General features: G+C 41.0%; 1 protein-coding gene across 1 annotated transcript in view; it reads right to left on the bottom strand.

Annotated features, from left to right (window-relative positions):
- Positions 1 to 20944, bottom strand: part of Ptpn9 (protein tyrosine phosphatase non-receptor type 9) — an 80686-nt gene that overhangs the window by 31246 nt on the left and 28496 nt on the right. Inside the window, exons 2-5 of the mRNA XM_038321727.1 lie at positions 10785 to 10928; positions 8749 to 8838; positions 7944 to 8068; positions 4341 to 4446 (exon numbers count right to left, since the gene is read on the bottom strand). Of these exons, the coding sequence (XP_038177655.1) occupies positions 4341 to 4446; positions 7944 to 8068; positions 8749 to 8838; positions 10785 to 10928 (465 nt within the window). The remainder of the gene's footprint in view (positions 1 to 4340; positions 4447 to 7943; positions 8069 to 8748; positions 8839 to 10784; positions 10929 to 20944) is intronic.

Genomic DNA, 20944 nt, shown 5'->3' with positions numbered 1-20944 from the left:
GATCGTGCCTGTGTGCAGGATACCCTTGTGGAACATTTGCATACACCAGTGCTAAGACCTCTGTGACCAAAAATTCAGCTATCCTGTGATTCTAACCCAAAGCTTCCGTAAGTGATGGTCCTTCACAGACCTGTGCGTCACAGTGAACAAGCCATTACCAGAGGAAATGCTTTTATTGAAACCTGTTTGAAAGTTATGTGATAAATAATGTTCCTTAAGAACTGAAAATTGGACAGTACAGCATTGAAGTTATTAATTATGTTTTCCTATGTACAGTTTCATGAATAAATAAAATTTTGTTTTCCCTGTCTTGTAAAAAAAGAAAGAAACTAGATGCTGGACTACCTTAAATGGGTGTTACACTCATATCAACCATACACTTTAGGGATTACAAATTATTATTTTATTTTATATTATTTTTTTTTATATCCACAGTGTCCATGTGGATTCTGGGTATTGAACACAGGCCACCAGGCTTTCACAGCAAGTGCCTTTACCCACTGAGTCATCTCGCACGCCTGACTTTTCTGTTTCTGCTACACATATCACACACCACCACATACATATGCATCCTATAAAAGTTCAGCTTATTAAAACTTAGGTTTTTAATAAACTGAAGATACACATTTTACTTATATAAGTTTTAGTTTGATATGTGTGTGTGTGCGTGTGTGTGTGCGTGTGTGTATATAATATTTATTTTATTTGTTTTGTTTTGTTTTTAAAAACAGGGCTGCTCAGCATAGCTTTGGAGCCTATCCTGGAACATCCTCTATATACCAGGCTGGTCTCAAACTCACAGAGATCCGCCTGCCTCTGCCTCCCAAATGCTGGGATTAAAGGCGTGTGCCACCACAGCCCATCTATAATATTTCTATTTTTAGTCTTTTCTCCACTTGTTTATTTATTAAACCAAGATACACAACCTAGGTTGGAGGCATAACTCAGTGATAGTGTGTGTTTAGCATGCACATGACCTAGATTTGATACCTAACACCACAAAATAAATACATACATAAATAAATAAATATGATCTAGTGTGTACAAGTACAAATTAGGTCTCAGAAAAGGAAATAGTCTAAACTACTCTTAGAAGGAAAAAAGAGATAATCCTGTGTCCACAAGACATAAAGATGGCATATCATTGCTAAGCCACAGTGCTTGGCTTCATTCTAATTTTTAACATTCCAGCCTTTCTTGGGGGCAGGGTTCCCATGTAATAAGAAATCAGGGGGCTGGAGAGATGGCTCAATCTGTAAAGTACACATCATCCAAGTATAGAGGACCTGAATTCAACCTCCAGTACCAACATAAAAACCCAGGCATGTAATACCAGCACAACTGAGACAAAAACGGCCCAAGTGGCCCCGAGGCCCACTAGCCAGCAGCTTAGCCTAATAATCAATGAGCCCCAAGTCCCTGAGAAAGACCCAATCTCAAAAAACAAAAATTATGGCTTGGCAGTGGTGACACACGTCTTTAATTCCAGCAATCAGGAGGCAGAGACAGGCAAATTTCTTGAGTTCAAGGCCAGCCTAGTCTACTGAGTGAGTGTCAAGACAGGCTCCAAAGTTACACAGAGAAACCTTTGTCTCGGGGGGGGGGGGGGGGGGACGACGGGGGGGGGGACTACCCTAATTTTTCTTCCATTTTGAATAAACCACTCTCAATTTCATTTGTTACTCTCTGTCTCTTCAGTTAAGTCTTTGTTTGCTTCTTTGTCTCAGTGTAGCCCCAGCTGTCCTGGGCATGTGACACCACCACTGGGCTCCAGTTAGTTTTGGTTCTACTAAATTTGAGAAATTTACAATCACTCCCTACACAGACTATACAACAAAGTTCTTCAAAGGCTTTTTCTTTTTTAATTTATTTATTATGTATATAGTATTCTGGGCACCAGATCTCATTATAGATGGGTGTGAGTCATCATGTGGTAGCTGGGAAATGAACTCAGGACCTCCAGAACAGCAGTCAGTTCTCTTAACCTCTGAGCCATCTCTCCAGTCCCTTCAAAGACTTTTTCATTCAGACTTGGTAGACCTGCTCACTGATGGTGTCTTTAGGAGGCAATTTCCATTATATATCCTTTTATTTTAATTAAAAAATTTTTATGTCATGTGCATTGCTGTGAGGATGCTGGATACCTGGAGAGCTAGAACCACAGACAGTTGTGAGCTGCCATGTGTTTGATGGGACATGAACCTGGTTCTCTGGAAGCCTCTTAACAATTGAGCCATCTCTTCCTTTTTCTTTTTTCTTTTTTTGAGACAGGTTTCTCTGTAGCTTTGGAACCTGTCCTGGAACCAGCTCTTGTAGACAAGGCTGGCCTCGAACTGATGGAGATCCGCCTGCCTCTGCCGAGAACTGGAACTAAAGGCATGTGCCACCACCGCCCAGCCCATTATATATTCTTTAAAATGTACATATACCCTTTAGTCAATTCAATTTCTGAAATGCTATTCTAGAAAAACAAATGTCTCTCCATCCCCACCCCCTGCCGAGAAAAGGTCTCACTATATTGTTCTGACTGGTTTGGAACTTGCTAAGGAGTCCAGGCTGGCCTTGAACTCACAGAGATCCATCTGCCTCTGCTTTTCTCCTGTGCTAGGACAACCTGGCCCAAATATTTTCATTTTGTTTTGTTGTTTTACCTTAGTTGAAGACAGGGTATTGCCTACAGTCAGCCTGGGTTGAGCTGGCACTCATATGTAGCCTATTCTGACCCTAAATCTTTGACAAACTTTCTGCCTAAGCTTCCCAAGTGCTAGTATTATAAACCCTTGACAATACACATCACAAATGTCAAGTGCATACTCTCCAACTGAGCTACACTTCCAACTCCTGAACAGTTAAGTTATTTCACTTGCATATTTTAATTTTTGTTTTCTGAGACAAAGGATCCAGTTATGTAGTCCAGGGTGATCTTGAACTCCTATCATGAGTGCTGAGATTATAGGCATGTGTCACCATAGCTGGCTTGCACAATTTACTTTATGTTATTCAATCTTCCTTAATCATATTAAATAGTTACACGTTATAAAGAAGTTTGTGTATGTGGGGGTGCTATTATTTGAGACATGGTCTCATGCAGCCCATTCTAGTAGAATGAATGAGAATGGCCCCCATAGGCCCATATTTGAGTAATTGTTTCCACGTTGGTGGAAGTGTTTGGGAAGAATTAGGATGTGTGGGCTTGTTAGAGAAGGTATATTACTGAGGGCAAGCTTCGAAGTTTCAAAAGACTAGTATAAATCCCAGCGTGTTCTCCCTCCAGCTATTAGATCAAGATGTGAGTCCTTAACCATTACTATGACCATATTTTTGTTCCAGCGTAATGGGGTCTAACCCTCTGAAACCATAAGACCAATTAAACGCTTTCTTTTATACACGCTTTGGTCATGGTACTTTTGTCACAGCAACAGAAAAACAAGCTATGCTGGCAGAGAACTTGCTATGTAGCCAAGGATGACCATGAGCTTCTCATCCCCCTGCTCTAGGTACTTGGAATCAAATGCAAGGCCTTCTGAATGCTACCAGTTGAACTATATCTTTAGCCCTACCGCATCACCTTTTAAAATAAAGAAGCAAAAATACCTTTATGGCTGGGGAAGTTAATTAAGTGGGTAGTGTGTTTACCCCATAAGCACAAGGATTTGAATTCGTTTTCTAGAACTAATGCAGAATTGCTAAGTGTAGTGTCATACATTTGTAATCCTAGTGGGTGAAGCAGAAACAGGAGGATCCCTGGGGCATGTCAGCCAGCCAGTCTAGCCTGACTGGTGAACTGCAGGTCAATGACAGACTATGTCTCAAAAAAATGGATGACATGCCTGAGGATGACACCTAAGGCTGTCTGCTCTCCTCCACATAAACAAGCACACAAGTGCACCTGTACACACACACATACATGTATGCATACATTTACAAAACAAGTCACTAGGCCTAGGACTTAGGGATAAGAAACTATGAAGCTACGTGTATAGGACTTATACACATCTGTATATGTGCGTAATTCTACATGAGCATGAGTAGACCAAATGAATTCACATGCACTGAAGTGAACGCACTGAAGTGTAGTGCAAAACACACTTCACCCTGAGTCGACAAGCACATGTCTAGAAAGTTCCTGCTGGCTGGCATTTCTCACAGTTCCCATGAGTAGGCCTTTATGAGTTACTGTTCCACAAAACTCTGGAAAAGGACACTTTTATAACTAAGAATTTCCCTGAGATTGTTCATTTTCATTATTTCCTTTTCAGTTTTTATTCATTTTATGTTGTTATTGTTTTGATTTGAGAGCAAGAGTGAGACTTAAAAGGACCCCCCCTTTACAACCTTACCTTCAGCAGGTTCAGGACTTTCTTGCCAAGATCTAGCTCGAAGTTGGCATAATTGGAACCACACATGTCATAGATAAACACCAATCCATTCCTTTGAGTTTCAAAGCTGTAAACCAATTAAACAAACATTTAATTCAATACAAATATTTCATTCAAAGTTAAGCGAGATCCTTAGATGCTCTTATGACCCAGAAGTTTTTTAGAATTATCATCATCATCATGGGTAGGGAGGAGGGGCATGTGCCAGGAAGTGTGGGATCAGAAGACGACAACTAAGAGTCAGCTCCCTCCTTTCCTTCCAGGCCCCCAAGCTTATATGAAAAGTGCTTTGAGATACTAAGCCATCTTGCCAATCCAGAAATAAATCATTTAATCGTACTATTTCTAGATAACAAGTTTTACACTTACTTGTTTTAGTTTTTTCCAAAGAGGGTTTCATGTAGCCCAGGCTAACTTTACTGACTATGAAAATTAGGCTTGCCTCAAACTCAAAGCAAACACCCTAATTCACTCTCCTTAGTGCTAGGATTACAGGTATGAGCCATCCCAAGGCTATTATTTTGAGTCCTCATCTTTACCTCCCTCCTGTAGCCCCCATACCATCACACTTCTACAACACTAAAGAGGGAAGTACCAACTCAGAGGTAGCCTGCCGACTATGTGTGTATGAAAATACTTCAAAATTCACTAGTTCCAGGACAGGCTCCAAAGCTACAGAGAAACCCTGTCTCGAAAAAAGAAAAAAAAGAAAAAAAGCAAAAAAAAAGGGGAAATACTTCAAAATCCAGTTCATGTATGTATATTTAAAGTTTGTTGTGTATCTAATATATCTCAGGATCAGTGAATTAACTTTCTAAAAAGCAAGAAAAAAACATTTCTTTCTAAAATGCATGGAAGTTTTTCTGGCAGAATTTATTTCTACTGGCCCCTAATGCATTAATATTAATCTTGATTTCTTTTTCATAACCACACAGAAACCATCATTCAGGAAGATCACAGATGCTATCAATTGGGGCATAATTACCAAGTAGATCATCTAGGTCTATAGAGTTTTCATTTCTCCACCACTCAACTAGGAACATTTAAAAGAATTACAAACTTTCTTCGCAAGATAGGGGCCTAAAACAAGTCAGTGACGGGAAAGAAATGAAGTAAGAAGAAACTACAGGGCATAATGATCCAGGTTCTATAGTCTATATGGAATTTCTCATCCTCAGGAATGCTACAGAACATAAGGTGCTTTCTTGTAAGCACTATGCAGTGTCACAATGATAGCCAACTGCTTCCTTAATAAGTTTGACTCGAGCTACATACAACAGGAGATATCTCTATGAAAACTCAAGCTAGCCTCAAACTCACACTCCTACCACCTCAGGCTTTAAGGTACTACTGTGTCTGACCCCCACAGGCTGTGGTCAGATTTTTGTTTTGTTTTTTGCTCCTTTTTGGAGACAGTCTCTTCTCACAGCCTAAGCTGGCCTCAAAACCACAGCATCTTCCCCCACTTAAGCGCTGGCATCACAGGTATAATAGGTCAACAAACCAATGGTTATTTTTTTATCTTTTTTTTAAAAAATGTATTTATTAATTATGTATATAGGGTTCTTCCTGCACATATTCCTGCAGGCCAGAAGAGGGTACCAGATCTCATTACAGATGGGTGTGAGCCACCATGTGGTTGCTGGGAATTGAACTCAGAACCTCTGGAAGAACAGTCAGTGCTCTTAAGCTCTGAGCCATCTCTCCAGCCCCTCCAATGGTTATTTTTAATTTCCTTCATATGTATGAGCATTTTGCCTCTATGCATGTATGTGCACCACCTGTCTAGTAACCACAGAAGTCAAAGATGGTGTCAGACACCCCTGGAATTGGAGGTACCAATGGTTGTTGGGAATAGAGATCCAGTCCTCTGAATGATTAGCCAGTACTCAAAACTGTTAAGTCATTTCCTGGCACCCCAGCCTCCAACACACACTCTTTTTGGGAGGCAGGGAATCACTTTATAGCTCTGGATAGCCTGGAACTCACGATGTAGACCAAGCTGACCTTAAACTCACAAAGACCCACCAGTCTCTGCTTCCAGAACGCTGGGATTAAAGGCATGCACCAACCCAGCTGGCTAATTATTTTTTAGTACTGGGAACACAGGGCAATAGGCAAGCTAGGCAAGCACTCCACCAGCGAACCACATAACCCCAGCTTCCAGACTGGTTTGCTGTTTTGGTTTAGTTTTTATCAAGACCGATTTTTCTCTATGTAGCCTTAGCTAGCCTGAAACTTACTATATGGACCTTGCAAACCTCAAATTTGTGGTGATCCTCCTGCCTCAGATTCCTGAATGCTAAGATTGTGGATACCACTAAGCGTGGCTTGGTTTTTGTTTTTCTCTGTTTGGTTGGTTGGTTTGGGTTTTTGTTTTGTTTTGTTTTGTTTTGAAGACAGGGTTTCTCTGTGTAGCCTTGCTGTTCTTGTTTATAAACTTTTTTTGGTTTTTCGAGACAGGCTTTCTCTGTAGCTTTGGATTCTGTCCTGGAACTAGCTCTTGTAGACCAGGCTGGCCTCAAACTCACAAAGATCCTCCTGCCTCTGCCTCCCAAGTGCTGGGATTAAAGGCATGTGCCACCACCGCCCAGCTAGCTTTGCTGTTCTTGAACAAGCTCTGTAGAGCAGGCTGGCCTCAAAACCAGAGATCTGTCTGGGCCTATCTTGTTTTATCTTTGTTTTCCATACTAGAGAAAGAATTTAGGGTCTTCCATATGCTAGACAAGTAGCTACCCCTGTATATTCCCAGGTTATCCCAGAGGGTTGGTGGTGGTTGTTGTTGTTGTTGTTGTTATTATTATTATTATTATTTCATGTGTGTAAGTGTTTTGCCTGCATGGACATTGGATGTACTAGGACTGGAGTTGTAGATTGTTATTAGACACCACATGGGTGCTGGGAATCGAACCTGGGTGCTCTAGAAGGGCATCCAGTGTTCTTAATTTCTGAGCCTTATCTCTAGCACCCGGAGGGTTTTAATATGAACAAAACCAACAAACAGATGACCTAGGTCTGGTGATACAGGCCTATAATCTCTGTTATTTGAGATGCTGAAGCAGAAGGACAGCAAATTCATATCTGGACTAAGCTAAAGAATGATTTCAAGCCCAGCCTGGGCAACTAAGTCAGACTATATCTCAAAGTAAAAGGTTAATAATATTTTTTCAAAAAAAAAAAAAAAAAAGACAGATTAGGATTTAGCCTAATGATAGCATATGGATGCCTTATATTACACACACACACACACACACACACACACACACACACACACAAGGAATCAACAGAGTCTCTTTCCTCTATCCTTAATGTATTAACAACTGTTAGGAATTGCCTTTCTCAGCTTCTGTTAATCCTAAAATAGGCAAGGGGATGAAAACAAAGAGTATCCAGCATCAGGATGGTGCTAAGAATAAATACTCGTAACAACATGAGGTATTTTCTACTCAGAGACTGTCTAGGCTGTATCCTAGGGACATGGTAAGAGCACTTCTGAATTTCATCAATTTAAAACTGTCACTTTCCTAATGAGGCAGATAACTGTAAGATAATCTCAGTGCTCACCTGTCCACAGCTCTATCTAGCAAGTAAAACAAGGCCTGAAGTACCACGTGTTGGACGGACTTGTGAGGATGATGTAACCTGGCAGTGAAAAGGGCAATGGAGGCTCCAGTTGGATCTCGAACATTCTAAAGCAAATAAACAAGAAATATTTAGAAATCAAATAATAATTTAAAAAATCGCAGTAATCTTTTAGACTTATTATCCTGGATAAAGAGTTGACATATGATGAGAACAGCTACTAACAAAACTTCCTTGATTTGGTTCTGTTTTTCCATAAAGGGAGAAATGTTATCAATACCCATGTCTGATCCTATCAGCATTTCCTAGAACCATATTCTTGTGGCTTTAAAAAAAAAATCATATTTTCTTCAACTACAGAGCAATCCAAGGACAATTCTGCACTGGATTTGTAACTAATTTCCCAGGCAGGATGGAGAAAAACAGATCAAGATAATGGTTTCCGTGCTACCTTTAACATATTATTACATATTCATCTGAGAGACCAAGGGATCTCTATAAACGAGAGCTTCCATTAGGTAAGGGTATGCTATGCTCTGACACACTGTTAGCCTTCCCAAGATGATGACCAATAACTTAGATGGATCAATGAAGAAAAATGTTTAAGTCTACTGCTCCAAAGCTCAATAATTCAACTATTATTAATAACTAGTAATTTTCAATTAGTATTTATTCAATTATTATTAGAATAATTTAGTAGCAAAATGTGTTGATAAGGAACCTAGGCACAAAAATCCAAATAGGACAAGAGAAAGTAACAAAGCCCAGACAGGCTCTAAAGACTCACCAAGATGGTAAATTTTCCACTGAGGATCTCAGAACGAAGAGGTTCCTCATGAGGTTTCAGCTTCACAATGCCTTCCTTCCTTCTTGTTTCCTAAAAAGGAAATAATAAAGAGATGAATTAATATGGAAATATGATATATCCAGAACAACTTTACATAGCTTGGAGCTAAGGCACGTTAGAAATCAACTAAATGAATTGTGAATTTCTTTGTAACATGCCTTAGCATTCCAGGGCAGTTAACTGTTACCACAATTTCTGTCCAAAGCTACCTTACTGGGAACTCTGTTCTGATGCCTCCAATAGTCGCTCTAGTTTGGTCATTTAGAAATCTCTATTTCTAGTGCAGATTTCTTTTCTGTAGCCCATGCTCAGATTCTATCTGCTTACAGGACAGACATGTCTATTTGGATACCCCACAGGCACAGACAAATTAAAATTATGTCCTTCCTTCTACCATGAACCCACCCCACTTTCCTGTCTCCTAAATTAATGAATGCCAGCACTGATCTTGACTCACGAGTCCCAATCCAGATACCCAACTCCTTCTTCTCACACACTAGTTTAAGCAGCTCTGTCTACTTTTCTCCATCTCCCCTGACATTATGTGCTTAATAATGCACATTCTCTCTCCTGGTAAATTTAACAGTCTTCAAACTGACTTTCTGGCTCCAGGATAACAGCTGAGATACACTCTCCAAAAACTACTGTGTCAAAATCTTTCTGGAATGCAAATATGGAAAACCCTACCAAGTTGTTTGTATTACTAATGGATTTCTGGGGCCTTAACGACCTGGCTTTATTGATCTGCGCGCTCAGTCTCTTACCATACCTTGACTCCTACTAAACATTCTGGCTTCACTAAATTTTACTTTCCAGCACTGGGCTTCTGAACCTACAGTTTATTATATTTTGGTTGTAAACCTTTAACAGCTAAGTTATCTCTCCAGCCTACACTGCTTTCTTTACCATACTTCACCAGGGCTTGATTCCTACCCATCCTTTAGGTGTGGTTTTTTGGTTTGGTTTTGTTTTTGAAACAAGGTGCCACCATTCAGCCCTGGCTGACCTAGACCTCACTTACATAGAACAGGCTTGGCCTGGAATTCACAGAGATCAATTGCCCCTGCCTCCTGAATGCTAGGATTAAAGGAGTGACCGACCCACTATGTCCAGCTAGAAGTTATTTCTTTTAGGAATGCTTCCTTTGCTTAGCTAAATGCTCTTCCAGAGTACTACTCTCTTATCAGAACACATCTGTAAGTGTATTTACTCCCTCTTCTAGGTAGCAATCATGGCACTGTTACTATTTTAGCTATGTAGTCAGGCATGATGGTGCACGCCTTTGGTCCAGCTCTCAGGAGGCAGAGAAACTCAGTGAGTTTGAGGCCAGCCTGGTCTACATAGTGAATTCCAGGATGCAGAGAAACCTTGTGTCAAAAAAAAAAAAAAAAAAAAAAAAGAGGTCTGGAGAGACGGTCAGCGGTTAGGAGTACTGGTACTGGTTATTCCCCCAGTGGATACAGGTTCAATTCCCAGTACCCACATGACAGCTTACAAATGTCTGCTACTCCAAGTCTGACACCCTCACACAGACATCAATGCACATAAAATAAAAAAAAAATTAAAAATTAAAAAAAGATAACTTCTAAGAACAGAACCTAGCTAATATACCTGTTTTTCTTTTCTAGAGTTAATACTCCCCCCCACCCAACAGCTCTAAGCTCTTCAATCATCAGAATGGCAGCTTCATAAAACTTCAAAGGGCCACAAACACCTGTGAAGTGTACCAAATAGGTCAGCCAGGAGGCAGAAAAGAGCAAGGACTCAGACTCTGAGGAGGAGTTGTCACAGGCTGATACAGAGGTATCTCCTCAGCCCCCACCATCGCAGCAAACTCTGGGTTCATACAGAGTGTTTCCAGGAACCTCAGCTCTCACAGCTGTGGGACGCTGATCCATTGTTAACAGGGTGTGTAAGGAGAGCAGAAAGAACAGCAATACTTAGCTCAACTGCTAGAGACCACATGACCCACGTACTCTGTAGGAGTGAAACAACTCTACGGCACGAAGCACATCGAACTTTCTGGCCATGAGGAACTTGACAGCCACGTTCCAAGAGAGTGGAGAAACATTGTACTGAACTGTCCACTTGTTGATCTCCTCAAGAAACTGCTTGGTAGCCTGTTTAATAAACAAAGAAAGAATAATTAGTAAGAAGAGAACATATTTTGGAAATATAAAAGAGACAGCAGGCAAAGATTATTATTTGTTTCCCAAACAAGACTCAGGTACATAGCAAGTTTTAGGCCAGTCTGGGCTACATGAGACTCTGTCTCAAAAAAAAAAAAAAAAAAAAAAAAAGGATGGTTTAGCATGTAAAAACACCTGCCACTAGTTCAGTCGCCAGGTTCCACATGGGAGAAGGAAAAGAAGATCCTCTGACCTCCACATGCGCGAATGAGTACACATACATATAAATAAAAGGAATATTAAATTTTAATTTAAAAATATTTTAAGAGGCTGGAGAAATGGCTCAGAGGTTAAAAGCACTGGTTGCTCTTCCAAAGGTCCTGAGTTCAATTCCCAGCAACGACATGGTAGTTCAGAACCACCTGTAATGAGATCTGGTACCCTCTTCCAGCATACAGGCAGAACACTGCATATACAATAAACAAATAAAGCATTAAAAATATTTTAAAAGGGTTAAAATTTGTATAATTTTATTCTTTACATTTTATGCTGGAAAGTAGAGTCAACTCAGAGAGAGCAAACAGATCTGGGACACATGAAGAAATAATATTCTTTACATTTTAGGTCAGAAAGTAGAATCAAATCAGAGAGAGGAAGCAGGTCTGGGACCCATGAAGAAATAATGAGAAATAACTCCTCCTAAGAGTTGGGATTAGAGCACTCTGCCAGTACCCGGTACTCCGGCTTTACCCCAAACAGCTATTTCTTCATTTTAGAATCTCCCCCCGTTCCCCACCCCCCGACACACACCTTGAGCAGGGTTTCTCGATAGCTTCGGAGCCTGTCCTGGAAATAGCTTAAAAAAAAAAAAAAAAAAAAAAAAGGTGGCTGGAGAGACAGCCATGAGTGCTGGGAACCGAACTCTTATATTTTTGGTTGTGAGCCTAGCCTTTAACAGCTGAGCCATCTCTCCAGCCCAGAAATAGTTCTTGTAGACCAGGCTAGCCTCCAACTCACAGAGATCTGTCTGCCTCTGTGCGTGCTGAGATTAAAAGCGTGCACAACCACCACTCGGCCATTTTAGAATTATTTAAATTGGGATTTTTGTGCACGTATATTTTGAATGGCTAAAAGATTACTGCATTGTGATTCTGTTCTACCCATCTAGAAGCTTTTCTTGGTTATTAGTTCAGAAAATAACAAAATTTCTGAATTTTAACTATATCCATATTATCTATCAATCAACTCACAATTATGATGTACCTACTCAGTTGGGCATAGTAACACACGCCTTTAATCCCAGCACTCAAGAAGCAGTGGCAGGAGGATCTCAGTGATTCAAGGCCAGCATGGTCTACACAGTGATTTCTAAGACAGCCATAGCTGTTTAGTGAGACCCTGACTCAAAAAAATAACAACAGAAAGATGTATCTACTCATATTAAACCATACATTTTTCTTCAACTACCACCCATGCCGAGGAAAAACACTAAACTTGAAGCTGCTCCAAAGGCATGACACCCAGCCTACTATGTGACCATGGACTAGGGAAATCTCTCTTCACCAACTTCTGATAAAAAATGAGGGGGCAAGGCTAGGCACGATGGCACACAGCCTTAATCCCATCATAGAGACAGGCAGATCTTTGGGAGTTTGAGACTACCCTGTTTTACATATTAAGTAAGACAGGCAGTACTATATAATTGAGACCTTTCCTCAAAAGCGGAGGATCACGAAATAAGGGTTATATGTGCCTGAAATTTCAGCACTAAAGAAGCAAAGAAAAGCAGAAGAATTGGCCCTAAATTCTAGGCCACCCTGGTTTACACAGCCAATCAAAGGCTACATAGCAAAATCCCATCTCAAAGACAGGGTAGAAAAACAAAGGAGACTTGGGTGTTGTGACACATACCCATAATCCCAGCATTTGGGAAGGGGTGAAAGGAGGATCTGGAACCCAGTCAAACAAACAAAAGGAAAATAAGGTCAATGGCCTATTTCAGAGACTTGGCAACAATCCTCCCTCCCAAATCCAATCCAAATTGCTACATCCTGTTTAAACAACTATCAAACTAGAATCCCACAAGGATCAGCATACCTTACCACATAGCACCTGATTCATCCCCAATTTTCTAGGAAAGCACAAAAGACCTTTCTAAACCAGGGGAGAGTCCAAGGCCTGGAGCACAGCGGAGTCTTAGAGCTCTGCAAGTGAGGCCATGCCACACACCACTGGGAAAGAGGAGCAGAAAACTAGTAAGCACAGGGCATGGAGTCAAGAAGCAGACCACCAAGAAAAGCTTTCAGAAGAGCACACTGTTCCTCAGCCAGCCAAAGCCAGACCACAGCACTGAATCTCAGAGAAGATAAGAGAACAATTTTAGAATGTTCCCCAAGAAAAGCATTTGTGTTCTACCTGTAGAGTTCCACCTTCTAGTGAGTGGCCAGCATCAAAATGAGGAAAGAAAGAAGAAAATCAGGCACAGAAGCCCAAACAAAGCCCCAGTAGGCCAGAGAGGCCTCAAATGGGTGTGTTTTTTGATGAACCAATCACCTTTTATACTTTTCTTGAAAGGGTTTCACTGTGTAGCTCTGGCAGGCCTGGAACTCACTATGTACACCAACCAGACTGGCATGGAACTCACAGAGATCCTCCTATGCCTGCAACCCAAATGATGAATTAAAGGCATGTGCAACCATGCTCAATTTAACAAATCACCTTTTAAATCTACTTTTATAATGGATTTCTGATGTTGTTTGTAAATAAAATAGAGTAAGAGAACACACCTTTCTTGTTGCTTAGCTGTGAGAACATCTATCAAACTTTGTATAGATAGAAAGGGGATATGATCGAAAGGGGATATGATCAACACATACCCAATTGGTAAGATGAGCTTTCACTGTGAAAAACCTACCCTAACCCTAACAGTAAGGTGAGGTTTACTGTGGAGATGAAAACCAATGTCTACTCATCCTGGATAAGTAACCAACTCCAGACAAAAGTGACAATTACACGAAGAGCAATTTGGAAAACCAATTAGTTTACTGCGATTAATCACAGGAGCAGGGACAGTTGTTAATTCAAAGGCAACTGCATCAACCACAACCTTAGTGATGATACTGGAAAGCTGCATTGGTAGAGCTCTCTGCACAACTTGAGGTAGCACAACAGATCAGAAAGCCCCCTCCAAACAGCTCTCAGCTCTGCCTCCTCTCTTACCTCTAACAACTGTTCCTATGTCTCTAAGAGGGAAATGGGGGGGGGGGGGGCGCTGTAGATGAAGAAGGAGGAGGGTCCCTGTATATCTTGTTAGTTTCAAGAATTCCTTGAGACTTATGAGTTGTTTACTTTGAAAGAAATGTTTCAGTTTAGTACTTGGAACTTTCTGAGCTTTAAAGAACCTTCCTCTAGAAGACTGGTTCTCAACCATCCTAATGCTGCAATCCTTTAATATAATTCCTTATGTTATGGTGAGCCCAACCATAAAATTCTTCCATTGCTACTTCATAACTGAAATTTTATTATGGTTATGAATTGTAAATATCTGATATACAGGGTATGTGGCACGCAAACCTAAAGGAGCTGTGAGCCCCAGTTGAGAACTGCTGCTCTAGAATGAAATGTCTGAACTCCCAGGACACTGCTACAAAACAAGGCCAGATGTAATGTCTCACATCTATAACACTAATGCTCAAGAGGCAGAGGCAGAGGCAGAGGATCTCCACAAGTTCCAAGCCAGCCTGGTCTACATATCAAGTAACAGGAAAACCAGAGTGGCAGTTGCACACAGTTTTCATATACTTCCTTTGAAGAACATCTTACCGTTTTTCTCTTTTTTTCTCTCTCTCTCTTTTTTTGGGGGGGGGGGTGTGGGAACTCTTTGCAGACCAGGCTAGCTTTAAATCCATATAGAATCACCTGCCTCTGCTCCAATCTTCCTCACTCCCCGTCTCCCTGCCACTGCTAAGATTAAAGACATGGAAAACCACACACAGGGTATAGTTTTTATTTGTTTGCTTGGTTGTTTGAGACAGGGTTTCTCAGTGTAGCCTTGGCTGTCCTGGAAGTCTCTGTACACCAGGCTGGCCTTGAATTCCTGAGTGCTGGGATTAAAGGTGTGCACCACCTGTTTGGTTTTTAACTCACTGCAGAGACAACATTTCATGTTTTTAATTTGTATTGTTTTCATGTATACTGATAAATGACATGTTTATGGGGAACAGCATGATATTTTTATACCTACATACACTTATACAGTGTAGAATGATTAAATCAAGCAAATTACATATCTACTAATTGAAATAATTATTTTTTGTGTGATATAAACATTTGAAATACATTCTTAAAAATTTTAAAATAGATGTATGGGGTGGGGGGTGAGTATGTGCGTGTATACACCAGAGGTCAACCTCAGGTGTTGTCTTATGGTCACTGCCCACCTTATTTTGAGATAAGGTCTTTACTTGGCCTGCGGCTTGATAACTGACTAATGTGGCTGATCAAGCTGCTGGGGCCCGAAAGTCTCAACTTCTCATGAACTGGAATTACAAATCTGTCCCACCACAGCCAGCTATACTACATGAGCCCTAAGGATCTAGCTGAGGTGTTGATGCTCGCATGGCAAGCATTTTACCAACTAAAATATCTCCTCAGCCCCTGTCAATTAAGCTTTAATGAAGCAGTTAAAAATGTTTAAGGTATGGTAGAGTGATAAGCTAAATTGTAGCTGTAATATCAGCAATTCATCAGTCTGGTGAGATTAAAAACATAATTACAGTGAAATACATAAAGCAATTGACATTTATAGAAGGCTTCTAGAGGCCAGCACCTTGCCAGCCTTTCTCTGTGCCCTTATACTAACTTAAAAAAAAGAAAGAAAGAAATCGTAAAGTATGCAGCACTTTACTATTATCTATAATTACCCCTATGCAGATGTAACTGAAACTTTGCACATTTTGGCTATCATCTATCTCTCCACTCTTGTCACATTCCAGTTCTGGTGCCCACCCCATTCTACTGACCATGAATATTCTAAATTCTAAAAATACATGGTGTAGTGTTGGCCCTTCTCCTATCAGGCTTCAGCCACTTGGCTAAGATCCAGTGTTTTTTTCTACACTTTGTCTTCTTTTTAATAAACTCAGTTCCAAAGTTCTTTTTTTTTTTTTTGGATTTTCTCTTTGCAAAAATCTTCCAATAGCTGTTGCCTTGAGCTGACCTCTGTCCCCCTGCTAGTCAGGATGTTTTTCTTGGCTTTAAGCACGGGAACAATTCCTCCTGGTTTGGCTAGTACAAGGCCCTGCACGAAGAGAGACCAATGTACTGTAAACAGTGATGTGATATTTACAGATTCAAACACATCCACACCACCTGTTTTATTCAGCCTCAACCTCCTGCATCTCCATCCCTCTGGTGAAACAGATGAACCCCTGAAAGAAGTCAAAAAGGATGGTCTTATCTTCACATCTTCCGAGATAGACTTAACATATGGATTATGCACAACCAATGAGCATTTATGCACTCAGTGGTGGCCTGTTGATTGCCACAAAAACATGTCCTAGCAACTCTGACAAGCAACATACTCATTAAGAGGGATAACTGAAATTCTTCAAATTAATACTCAGTGCATTTCCTGGTGAAAAAAAGAACAAACCAAAAGATGAGTCACAGTTAGAAACGATTCCAGCTCAAGGTCTGTGTTGGACTTCATCTAGGGTGCTGAGCAGCTGCAAGGATTGGGAAAAGACCTTGGGATTGGTAAAAGGCCTAAATTACTGTATTGAAAAACTAGTACTATAACTTACAAAGCCCTTTGGCTCACTCTTCCAGTAAAAGTAAGATTTGTTCCAGCACAATCAAAAGACTGCGAGTTTAATTACACTCCCAAAATCATGTTTATTTGGGTTTGGGGACTTATTCTGACGTGGGTTTTTTGCTAGAGAGTCTCAATATTTAGCCCTAACTAGCCTACAATGCCTGTGTAGATCAGGCTGATCTTGAAGTCCTAAAGATCCCCCTGCCTCTGCTTCCCAAGGGCTGGTATTAAAGGCCACAATCATATTTAGATTAAAAGGCAACAACAATAAAGTTCCTGACTATGGCGACAAGGCCACAGGTACTTGAGAAGCTTCCATAAAACACCAAGGAAATCTAGACATTAAGTAGGTAACATACTGGACATCATCCACACGCTGCTGAAATAATGGTATCAGAGAGAAAACCAACAGGATTGGAAGTGAGTGGCATACATCTATAATCCGGACACTTAGGAGGCTAAGGCAGGAGGATTACCATGAGTTCAAGATGAGTCAGAGGAGAGCGATTTCAAAGCCACCCTGAAATGTGTGAGGTCCTATCTCAATAAATAAGACTGGAGAGGTAGCTCGACTAGTAAAGTAGTTGCACATAAACTGGTATGGGAGGACATGCCTACAATCCTACCACTCAGAGAATCCCAGGCCAACTCAGATACATGAGCCCTTCCATTTCAAAAATAAATAAACAAATAAACTAATTTTTAAAGATTTATTTTTATTTTATGTATATAGGTATTTTGCCTACATGCATGTCTATGCATCACATGTGTGCAGTGCCCAAGAGGGACAGAAGAGCATGTCAGATCTCCCAGAATCAGAGTTACAGAGAGTTATGAGCTAATATATAGGTGCTAGGAATTGACCCCTTATCCTCAGTGCTCTGGACTGCTGAGCCATCTCTCCAGTCCCATAATAAAATTTTTTAAATGTGCAATGCTGAAAATTCCTCCTGTGGAAGCCCTCCGAGAGTTGGGAGTTGTTTCTCACTTTTTCCTAATAAACATACATTCTAAGGTCAGGAACATGCTTTCACGGGTAAAAGCACTTCCTGTGCAAGAATAATATGAATTTGATCACTGGAACCCACATTTAAAAAAAAATCCAGCCAGGCAGTGGTGGCAGATGCCTTTAATACCAGCACTCGGGAGGCAGAGGCAGGTGGATCTCTGTGAGTTCGAGGCCAGCCTGGTCTACAAGAGCTGGTTCCAGAACAGGCTCTGAAAGCTGCAGAGACACCCTGTCTCGAAAAAAAAAAAAAAATCCAATACAGTGCGTGTTCTAGACTGCTTTCTAATGCTATGATAAACACCACAACACTCCAGGCGATGGTGGCGCACACCTTTAATCCCAGCACTTGAGAGGCAGAGGCAGGCAGATCTCTGTGAGTTCGAGGCCAGCCTGGTCTACAAAAGCTAGTGCCAGGACAGGCTCCAAAGCTACAGAAAAACCCTGTCTCAAAAAAAAAAAAAAAAAACAAAAAACAAAAAAAAAAAAAACGACAAAAGCAATTTCTTATGAAACTTGTGCCCTCAGGACCTACCCAGGCCACTTCACTTGATGATGGGCTACTGCTGTGTACATCCAACTTTATGGCTTGGTGCATCATCAGATAATACTCAGCTCATAATGAGCCACTCAGATTACACAGTAATGTGGTTGACCTTTACCATCAATTTCTACTTAGCTGGGCAGTGGTGGCACACGCCCTTAATCCCAGCAGTCAGCAAGTCCCTGTAAGAGACCCTATCTTAAACCTCACAGAACTGGGGAGATAGCTCTATGGGTAATCATTTCTGCTGCAGATAGGCAGCTTCAACACCCAAATTAAACCAGGTAAGAGCATGTGTGCCCATTAATTCCAGTATTGGGGATGGAGGGCAGACAGGAGGATCACTGGGGCTCACAGGCTACCAGCTTAGCCAATTGGTGAGCTCAAGGTTTAGTGAGAGACCCTGTCTCAAAGGGGAAGATAGAGAAGTGACTGAGGAAAACATTTGACAGAAGACCTCTACAAGAGTGCACATACACAAACACACAAATAATAACAATAAAGCATAACCTGTCATTGGGATACCGCCCATGTAATCATCAAGGAACAAATGGAGAGTGGGTGGGAGTAAAACGTCCACCCTCTGGCTCACTCAATATATTATTTGAAGACATCACTGACCCTCTCTAAGCCTTAGTTTTCTCTTCTGAAAAGATAAAGTGAAACGGAACAATGGATGAGAAAGCACCTATGACCACACCTAGCACACAGTAATCTCTGAATAAATGATTGTTTCTTTTTTCTTTAATCCGGTTGTTTTCACACAAAAATTTCTTTCAGTAGAGACAGAGTTCCTTAGAATTGGGTTTCCTATTGTGTGCCTTCAGCCTACAACAGTTCAGAAGTTCTAATCCATTTTACCCAACAGCATAACTTCAAATTAGAAACCTACAATATTTATCCATCTGGAAAAAAAAAAAAAAAAAGGACGAGGAGGAGGAAAAAAAGCCCATAAGGGGGCAATTCCTTATCAGCAGCTCTGTGAATAGTATTTTTACATCTACTCCCTTCTCTAAGTCCTTTCTCTCTGAAAAGAACTAACACTGCACATTATAAGCACAAACTGTTTTCTCCTATATTCCCAGCCCCCAATTTATTCCTTCTATTCTGAGATACATTCCCCCAGCCTGCTCAAATTGGCCATGGGAGCCCAGGCAGGCACTGAACTTGTTTCTTCTACCTCAGTCTCCACTGAGCTGATGTTACAGGCCTTGTGGTGGTTTGACTTAGAATGGCCCCCACAGGTAGTGGAACTCTTGATAGAGTTAAAGGATCAAGAGGTGTGGCCTTGTTGAAGAAGTGTGTCACTGGAGGTGGGCTTTGAGGTTTCTCTCTCTGCCTTCAGATCAAGATGTAAAGGTCTCAGTTATGGCTCCAACAACTGTCTGTGTGCTACCATGGTCCCAGTCATGATAAGAACAGAATAAGCCTCTAAAATGTAAGCCACCTTCCAACTAAATGCTTCTTTTTCTTTTGTCTTTCTTTCTTCCTTCCTTCCTTCCTTTCTTTCTTCCTTCCTTTCTTTGGTTTTCATTCTGTAGTCCTGGCTGTCCGGAAACTCACTCTGTAGATCAGGCTGGCCTCAAACTCACAGAGATCTGCCTGCCTCTACCTTCTGAGTGCCGAGATTAAAGACGTGCACCACCATCTGATATTAAATGCTACCTTTTATAAAATTTGTCTTGGTCATGTCTATTCACAGCAATATAACAATGACTAAGTAAGCCCTCAATTCAATGTTCCCTTTGTAAGGGTGGCCTTGGTCATGCTCTCTCTACACAGCAGCAGGACAGTGACTAGAGTAAAGGCTTCTAAGCACATGGCACCAACTGGGAGACCACTCATTATAATGACAATAAAGGAACTACTTCATCTAAGACATACATGGGGGAAAAACTGTAACCAAATAAGCTGGACGGTGGTGGCGCTCACCTTTAATCCCAGCACTCAGGAGGCAGAGGCAGGTGGATCTCTGTGAGTTCGAGGCCAGCCTGGTCTACAAGAGCGAGTTCCAGAACAGTCAGGACTGTTACACAGAGAATCCATCTCAGAAAAAAATAAATGTAACCAGACACCCTAGACTGAACACCTAAATAAGTAAAAGACTCAATGTCTAGTATTTTTAGAAGCTACCTGTGATGGTCTGAATAGGAATATAGGAATGGCCTCCATAGACTCATGCATTGGAATGCTTGGCCCATAGGGAGTGGCACTTCTAGGAGGTATGGTCTTGTTGGAGGAAGTATGTCACTGGAGGCAGACTTTGAGGTCTCATATGCTCAAGCTACGCCTAGTGTAGCAGTCTCTTTCTGCTGCCTATGGATCTAAATGTAGAACTCTCAGTTCCTTCTCCAGTACCATGTCTGCCTGCATGCTGCCATGTTTCTCACCATGAGGATAATGGACTAAACCTCTGAAACTGTAAGCCAGCCCCAGTCAAATGTTGTCTTTTATAAGAGTTGCTGTGGTCATGGTGTTTCATCACAGCAATAAAACCCAAATGAAGACAATACCTCTATATTTCAAGTCACATTATCCTGTGACAGATGCGTGTAGTAAACTACTTTCACTTCGTGCCTGTTTCCCCATCTTTCCTTTGCTGTGAATTATTGCCCTTTTTATATCTATTAATCACTGAGTCC

Source organism: Arvicola amphibius, chromosome 3 (genome assembly GCF_903992535.2).
Source record: "Arvicola amphibius chromosome 3, mArvAmp1.2, whole genome shotgun sequence".
Classification (NCBI taxonomy): domain Eukaryota; kingdom Metazoa; phylum Chordata; class Mammalia; order Rodentia; family Cricetidae; genus Arvicola; species Arvicola amphibius.
The sequence above is the reverse complement of the archived record's forward strand: the minus strand, read 5'-3'. Positions and strand labels throughout refer to the sequence as shown.